Source organism: Rhinolophus sinicus, chromosome 8, assembly GCF_057876585.1.
Source record: "Rhinolophus sinicus isolate RSI-liver-muscle chromosome 8, RSI-T2T, whole genome shotgun sequence".
Lineage (NCBI taxonomy): Eukaryota > Metazoa > Chordata > Mammalia > Chiroptera > Rhinolophidae > Rhinolophus > Rhinolophus sinicus.
In genome coordinates this window covers 41,032,274-41,040,841 of record NC_142508.1, presented here as the reverse complement: position 1 = coordinate 41,040,841, position 8,568 = coordinate 41,032,274, and the positions used below count along the sequence as shown (strand labels likewise).

At 49.5% G+C, this 8,568-nt stretch overlaps 1 protein-coding gene across 1 annotated transcript; it reads left to right on the top strand.

The window, feature by feature from the left end:
* The first annotated feature begins 2 nt into the window (after positions 1-2).
* BLOC1S3 (biogenesis of lysosomal organelles complex 1 subunit 3) lies at positions 3-2,408 on the top strand. The gene is made up of 2 exons (XM_019754831.3): positions 3-153; positions 576-2,408. The coding sequence occupies exon 2, from the start codon at positions 585-587 to the stop codon at positions 1,185-1,187; it is 603 nt and encodes a 200-aa protein (XP_019610390.1). The 5' UTR covers positions 3-153; positions 576-584; the 3' UTR covers positions 1,188-2,408.
* Positions 2,409-8,568: the final 6,160 nt, after the last annotated feature.

The window sequence follows — 8,568 nt, the reverse complement described above, 5'->3', positions numbered from 1 at the left end:
CTTCCTGGTTGGAAGCCGAGCGGCCCATGTGACTGGCCAACGACGGCCCAACCTGCTGCCCTATTGGTTTGGGTTGCCATCCTCCTCCCTCGGTACAAGACCCCGCACTTGGCTGGGTAACGGATCTCGCAGTCTCCGAGCTTCTGCGACCCGGTATGATATCGCTACTTCCCGCCCCCACTAGTACACCCTCTCCAGAGTCCAGGTGGACTGTCACCCCTTCTACTATAATCCTGGCGCTGGTCCCTGAGCAGCTTCCGAGTGTGGTTTCTGCTAGGAGGCAAAATCGGAAAGAACCCAGTTTGGGACTTTGGGAGCTCCGGCCTCAGAGACTTGATCGAGCTGGTCCTCAGTTTCCCTATCCGTACACTGAAGAGGTTGGGGTCCAGTAGCCCCCATCAATACCGGCAGGGAGGATTAGCCTCGTTTGCATAAAAGGAAACTGAGGCTCAGGCAGGGGAAGCAGTTAGCCACAAATCACTGAGTCAGTGGAAGGGCTAGGAATCCAGAACCTGCGCCTTTTAACCACGGCCGGGCGCCCGCCTCTCACGCCGTCGCTTCTCTTTTCTCCCTAGCTCGGCGCCATGGCGTTCCAGGGTCGTCGGCGGAGGCCGCCGCGGAGACCCGAGACAGTAGTGCGAGGTGAGGCGGCCGAGACAGACTCGGAGCTGTCTGTGTCCTCGTCGGAAGAGGAAGAGCTGTACCTGGGCCCTTCCGGTCCGACGCGCGGTCGCCCCACGGGGCTGCGGGTTGCCGGGGAGGCCGCCGAGACCGACTCGGACCCTGAGCCAGAACCGACGGCCGCGCCGAGGGACCTGCCTCCTCTCGTAGTGCAGCGGGAAACGGCCGGGGAGGCCTGGGGCGTGGAGGAGGCCCCGGCGCCCGCTCCAGCGCGCTCGCTGCTGCAGCTCCGATTGGCAGAGAGCCAGGCGCGGCTGGACCACGACGTGGCGGCCGCAGTGAGCGGCGTATACCGCCGCGCGGGCCGCGACGTGGCCGCCCTGGCCGGTAGGTTGGCGGCCGCCCAGGCGGCGGGGTTGGCGGCCGCCCACAGCGTGCGCTTGGCGCGGGGAGACCTCTGCGCACTGGCTGAGCGCCTGGACATCGTGGCCGGCTGCCGCCTGTTGCCCGACATCCGCGGCGTGCCAGGGACCGAGTCCAAGCAAGACCCCGGACCTCGGGCCTAGCCATGACCCACTCCCCGCCTGACTCTGAGCACTGGGGGAGGCCTTGAGACCTCTGGGACCTGGCTCTGTACCCCTTTTTGTTCCCTTCCCATCTGGCTGTCACCTTCAGGGCTAACCCCATCCCCTGGATAACGCCGTGTGTGCTGTGGGTGGCATAATTGTGCTCAGCCCCGCCCCTCGCATCTGGTTCCTCCCCTTGGTCCTGGCCCAGCTCCCTGGTTCTGAGTCTGTGTCTGAGGCTTGGCTCCAGCCTCTGGGTAATTGTCCACTCCTTGATCAGTCTCTATCTTGGGGGCTCACTGTGCCCCATCTTTCCTTGTGCTCTGCCATTCTGAGTTTGGTTCCTGCACAGAGCCGATGCAGGTTCTTTCCGCAGGAGCCCCAGGATCTGCATAGATTCTCTTGCACCTTCCATCACCCCCTTGGCTCTGCCTCTAGTTCTAGCTACACTTCTGGAATTTTGTGCCCTAGTCTGGGCCCTTTTTCTGTTCTCCAGTCATGGCCCTGGTTTCATCTCCTAGTTCTAGTCCTTGCTCTGCCGTCTGTCTCCTTCTCCACTAGCTTAGCTCCTCCCCTAGGTTTGCTCTTCTTTCCTGGGTCCAGTTGTACCCTTAGGATTGGTTTTGCTTCTTTTTGCTGTTACCATCCTGCTTATACTACCTGCCTGATCCTGGGCTCCAGAGACCCCCTACATTTTCCTTCATCAGGCCCCAAATGGGGCCCTGATGCAAGAGGCCCTCCTCCCCACTCTTCAGGCCCAAGATGGCATCGCCTCCAGATCCAAGTAAATGTGTCTTCCGCACCCTCCAGGCCAAGGTGGCACTTTGTGCTCAAGCTCCAGATACAAGATGAGCCTCTTCCTGACTCTACAGGCTAGTAGTGGCACTCTTCAGGCACTTAGGGCCCAATACAGCCTGCGTGGCACTTTGGGAGCAGCATAACACCTCTTTGCAGAGAAGTACCACACGCATGGTGTTTGCTCACTGTGTTGACCCCTGGATGGTAAGAGGACTTGGATTTCTGGCTCAGCCCAAGGTCTGGGGTTAATTCCTTTTGTGTGCTCCTCACCTGCTCCTCCTGGTCCCAGCTGTAGCCCCAATCCCATTAACATCTATTCCCCTCCCCACTCTTCTCCCAACCTGAAGCTGAGTTGAGCCCCCAGGATGGAGAAGTGGAAAAGCACTCTATGGCATATTCATTAAAATGCAAAACAGTTACTGATACGGTCAGTTCCTCTTGTCTCCCACCTAAGCTGGGGATGGTTTGGTTGGTGATTTCTCTAAGAATGGGGCTCCCAAGACAGGGATCCTTCCTGCCTAGCCTATTGAAGGAGAAGCTGTAGCTGGAAATCAGGGCCCCTAGAATGAATGAGAACTGGGCTACCGATGAGAAAGGGTTTACTACTTTCCCAGACGCTGCATATGGGTTCTGCACTTAGTAGTAATCCAACCCCATTTGTATGTGAGACCCAAAGACTAATTGGGACACATTTTAAGTCCTCTTCAGATGAATTTAAATCAAGATTGCTCTCCATTAGGGAAAGTAGAAAGTTTGAAGTTTGATCTGAGGGCAGGGACATAAAAAACACTCTAAAAAATTACACTGTATGGTGGCATTACATTTCCATACCAAATCTCTGCCTAAGAAGTTTGCTGGTAAAGTCTGAAACTAGCAAGGTATGGTGGGTGTAAAGAAGGCCCAAAGAGATCAGGGTGGCCTGACATTGAGGCAGTAAAATAGGTTACCCAGAGGCACTTGGCAGCTTGAATGGACTAGACGCGGTGGGTAGAGGTAAACCCTCGGAGCCAATGGTAGAAAGAGTTGCACCAGAGTCAACTAAGAAATAGTTCCCCATCTTCTATTAAGTTAAATGGCGGGTACTGGTGTGTGACTGGGGATGGACTGACTGTCCACAGAAGGGAAAATGGACCCTCTGAGGGTGCTGGGGTCTAGGGAGATTGTTATTTAAGCTTTCCATTTTTTTAAATGCAGGGCAATTGTTTGCCTAATGTATTGCTTTTGACAATATCTGCAATTGTCTTGAGACAAATTGTCTTGAGGCTCTGTTCTGCAGTTGGCAACACAAATGAATCAACTTGGAGGTACTCCTAGAGTCAACTCTAGTTTTTCTAAAGACTCAAGGCAAGGACTGGAAATTTTAATTCCTTTTTTCCTCCTATTTTCCCGCTAGCTATTTTTAAAGAATTGACAAACAGTTATTTTATTTTATTTTATTTTATTGGGGAATATTGGGGAACACCGTGCTTCTCCAGGGCCCATCAGCTCCAAGTCATTGTCCTTCAATCTAGTTGTGGAGGGCACAGCTCAGCTCTAAGTCCAGTCGCCATTTTCAATCTTTAGTTGCAGGGGGCGCAGCCCACCATCCCATGTGGGAATTGAACAGGCAATCTTGTTGTTGAGAGCTCGTGCTCTAACCAGCTGAGCCAACCGGCCGCCCCGACAAGCAGTTTTTACAGTAAAACACTGAGAGATTGTCCAGCCCAGCCAACCACATTATTTTGGATTTGCATCTTTTTATCAGGGAGATTTTCCAACTCAGCGGAAATGAAAAGATTTCTATGTTCTGGGTTTGGTGCAGTGTATCTGAAAAGCCAGTATGACACAGTCCCGCAAACATTTTGGGATCTCCACCTTCTTTCTGATGTTAGGCCAGTTCCTCATTGGTGGAAAGGATTCTGGGATCACTCCTATTAGACCTTTGAATATGGGCCTCAACCTGTCATTTCATGCTCATTTGCAGGAAGGTCTGGGAGGGGTTCTGGCCATCAGTTTCCCCAGTGCGGGGAACTTTCTCCAGGAAGCCTTGGCACATAACTACAGTGTACTCATGGGTGGGAAGAACGTGCCTTAAAAGCCAGTCAAAACCCCTATGAGCATGGTTATAAATGGCCACTAATCTTTCTAACTCTCTAAATTTGGTATGAGCTTCTGAAATTGGGAATAAAAGGGCTTTGCCGTTTGAAAGGACGTGAACTCTAGTGGGGTACAGGATACGTTCACAAAGTACATTGCACGGGAAGGCCTGAAGCTGGTGGGTTTTGATTACAGAGCCCTGAGAAGGAGGAATAGTCAGAGATGGCAAGGCTGGTGGAGCTTCTGCCAAACTGTCCCTGCGATCAGCGTTTACATAAGTAACCTGTGTCCCTCGGGACTGCAGATGAGGCCAGAGTGCTTTCTGGAATTCTTGCAGGGAAAGCCAAGTTAACACCAGCAGCTGGGCATTGGAGGGGTTTTCTGGGAAGATGGAGGAGTTTTAGGGATTAAAGGAGTTTGCTGAGGGAGTGAGGCCAGATTTTGGGAAGGGAGTTTTAAGGCAAGGGCCCCGAGATCCAAAGAGATCTTCTGGAGGGCCAGAGGCAGGGGGCAATGGGACATCTAGGCATGTGGAGAAGGGGGATTTACGGTGGATGTGGATTTTAATTTTGTTCAGGATTTGTTTTTTAAGTTTTTTTTAAAGATTATTTTTCTTTTTAATTTTAATGGGGAATACAGGGAAACAGTGTGTTTCTCCAGGGCCCATCAGCTCTAAGTCATTGTCCTTCAATCTAGTTGTGGAGGGCGCAGCTCAGCTCCAAGTCCAGTCGCCATTTTCAATCTTTAGTTGCAGGGGGCGCAGCCCACCGTCCAATGTGGGAATTGAACCAGCAACCCTGTTGAGAGCTTGTACTCTAACCAACTGAGCCATCCGGCTGCCCTTTTTAACCTTTTTAAGGGAGGCCCTAAGGCTAGTCAGAATACTCTTGTATTCCTCTTTCAGTTTGATCTTAGGTACCAATAGACATTTGTTTAGGATGAGAGCTCTCTAAAATCTGTTTCAAATGTAAAAGTTTTTCCAAATGAAAGGATCCCTCAACTGGCCATTTGATAAGTAGGGTTTTCAAAAGTATTGTTGCCAAAAAACAACAACAACGGGTTCTTGGTGTACACCACTGTAAAGCATTCAAGGACTCACCGAATAAGCCAAGTAAGCAGCAGATTTATTAAAAGAAGGACAGGAAAGTTTCAAGAAGGTGAGAGTAGGCAGGCCTGGAGAAGAGCAGCTGCTCCGAAGAACAATGAAACTTGGGAATTTATTTCACTGTAAATGAAGGCGCACAATGTTCAAGACTTAAGGGTGGCTTATAGGCGTCCTTAGGTGGGGCCTTGCTCACCACTCCTTCCCTTGCGGGAGGAGACATTTTTGTCCCTATTTGGTTCTAGTTGGAATTGTCATGGCGACAAGAGGTGGAGATTTCCCTAACAGAAATGCTACTAACATTATGACCCATTATCACTAGCTGAAGTTCACTTTGAGGGATAAGATGGTGGCCTGGATCTGCTCTCAGCTACCGAAATCTAGTTCTGAAATCTAGTTCTGCCGGCCTGGTAGCTGCACGTTTTCTTAAGAATGATCTCTAAGAATGATCTCGTCTACTCCCTCCTTTGTCTCCCCTTATCTCCTCCTTCCCTTCTTCCCCCTCTCCCCTGAGGACTTATTCTTTCTGCCAATGCCAACAGTACAGGCATTCCAACAGTGACTCAATCCAATAAACCTCATCATGGAAAGACCCAGAAGTAATTTTCCTGGATTAGAATACATGTTTACCATGGATGCAGGAGGCATCCCCAAAACCGGTACAGAAGATGTGGCCCCCATGATCCACAAGGTTGAAACTGCAGAACCAGGTCAAAATGGTCCTGTCCTGTTTCTAACAAGATGCTGAGTTGCATTTCAGAGTCAACAGATCAAAACTAAAAGTCATGCAGCTGAAGCATGCACAGAGGAGAGAACTTTGACCTCCAGCTTACCCAGAACCAAAGTCTTTCCCAACCCCACGAAACCAAAGGACCAGGAGGACATAATCAGAACTTGAACACCAGAATCCTTTCAAAAGTGCAGGGTCTGTTGTTCAGGTAGATGGGTGCTGAAGCCCCTTGCCATATTCGTGTACCTTACCATAAATGACCAAGTTCCAAACTCTCCAATCAAAACCTGTCTGCTCAGCACTTCCAAATATCAGCCTGTTGCCCCGAACCCTCAATCTTTGCCTTTAAAAACCTTTGATGAAAAGCCTTTGGGGGGCCGGCCCGGTGGCTCAGGCAGTTAGAGCTCCATGCTCCTAATTCCGAAGGCTGCCGGTTCGATTCCCACATGGGCCAGTGGGCTCTCAACCACAAGGTTGCCAGTTCAATTCCTCGAGTCCCACAAGGGATGGTGGGCTCTGCCCCCTGCAACTAAGATTGAACACAGCACCTTGAGTTGAGCTGCCACTGAGCTCCCGGATGGCTCAGTTGGTTAGAGCGTGTCCTCTCAACTACAAGGTTGCTGGTTCAACTCCCGCAAGGGATGGTGGGCTGCGCCCCCTGCAACTAGCAACGGCAACTGGACCTGGAGCTGAGCTGTGCCCTCCACAACTAAGACTGAAAGAACAACAACTTGAAGCTGAACAGAACCCTCCACAACTAAGATTGAAAGGACAACAACTTGACTTGGAGAAAAGTCCTGGAAGTGCACACTGTTCCCCAATAAAGTCCTGTTCCCCTTCCCCAATAAAATATTTTTTTTTTAAAAAACAACCATTGGGGATTTCGGGTTTTAAATGAAAGCTTCCTGTTCTCCTTGCTTGGCACTCTGCAAATAAAATGGCTTTAATTTCTCCATTGCAAACCTCCATCGCTGGTCAGCGGTTGGCCTTTCTGCGCACCAGGCAGGAAAACCATTTTTCAGTTCAGCTGGGTAACAAGGTCATTCCCAAAGATAGCCTAAGAAAGCGAAGATCCACATGTAGTAAACATTGTGTTTATGAAAACTCATGTTTTTCAGTCTCCCACAAAAATGAGACACTTTCAATCACAGACCTGATAATCTGTGACAACGGGCAGGCCATAATGAAGTAGGAATTTGTCTCTGTGCGTCCCCAAATGATGCAGGGGAGTTTGGAGTGAGTGAGTGAATGCCGGGATCGTGTCTCATGAGACCGAAGAATGGAAACGCGGACCCAGGAGAGGCAAAGAGTTTTCAAAAGAGGATAGTTTATTGAAAGCAAAGGGTCAGAGCTCCTGAGCGGGAGGGGATCCCGAATGGGGGTGCCCCATGACTGAGGCAAAAGCTCTTACATTTATACCTTCCTTTGCCTGTTTGGGGAAAGGGAACTGTTTGAAGAAGGGAACTGTTTGAAGAAGGGAACTGACGCCTTCTAATGAAATGCGTCTACCAGGTTTGTTCTGCTTGCCCATCCTAAAGGAATTAGCAAAGTAACCCACTGTTATCTACCAGATCTGTTCCATTTGTCAGGCTAAAAGGAATCTTATGATTAATCTCAAGGCCTTGTTACATTATGTCCTGGAGCAAATGAGTGATTTCAAAACCTGGAGTTTTAGAATATGGCTGTCTTTGTTTATTCCACCAGGGCCCTCCCTGTCTACCTAGGCACATGCTAGCTAACCTGTCTCAATACTGGGGTGGGACTTTCCCAGCACTTCAAAAGCAATGAGGTTAGAGACAACGCAGTCCCTTATGGATTGGGAGCCCTTCTTAAGACAAACTCTCGAGACAAAATGCTGCTCTTCACTTTCCATCTGGGGTTCCTAGCCTGCTGACTAGCCACTTGCTGCAATCCTGACAACCTGTGCCCATAGCTGGTGGAAATCCAAGAAAGTATTCTCACTAGTTTACAAAGCCAAGCTCTCAGGACTCAAAGGAGAATCTTATCTGGTTTGCTTTTTAGCTGGTGACTCACAGCAAATTTTGTCCAGATGCCAGTCTAGCGAAAACTGTAAACATACTGGGCTGTGAGGTTGTTTCGAACAACCTCACAGATTCTACCCTGTGATTTTCCTTATGACAACACAAGAGACAGAGGCAAGGGAATACAATGACCATCTCTGGAATTAAATCAATTAAAACCAGGAGTATTCAAAAACAAAAATCACAAGTTGCTATACCCAAAGAACTAGTTCACACAGATTTTCTCTGGCTAATGTGAATTTAGAAAGGGAAACTGCAATAGACAGTTGATCAGGCTCCCATCCAAAGATCCAGGAGATTGAAAAGAATTCTTATCTTTTGCAGCCTTTGTCAAGTCCCAGGATCTCACAGCTGCAGCCTCCGGAGTGGGAGAGCTTATATACCATCATCTATCTGAATGGGGAAAAGGGGGGGAGAGAGGCACTTACAGGAGAGCACATGATTTTTATGAAAGATAACTGGGCCCTTAGGAGAACAGATAGGGGATTTGAGTTTGTGACAATGTCTGTCTGGGCATGCTGTCTCTTCTCCTGGGATGAGAGTCAACCTTCCTTGGTTGATAAAACTCCTGTGGAGAAGATTTACAACAAGTGAGTTTTTTTTTCTTTTCTTTTCTTTCCTATTTCCTTTCCT

Coding starts and splice junctions, on each gene's coding strand:
- BLOC1S3 (XM_019754831.3), top strand. CDS start 585: ATGGCGTTCCAGGGTCGTCGGCGGAGGCCGCCGCGGAGACCCGAGACA.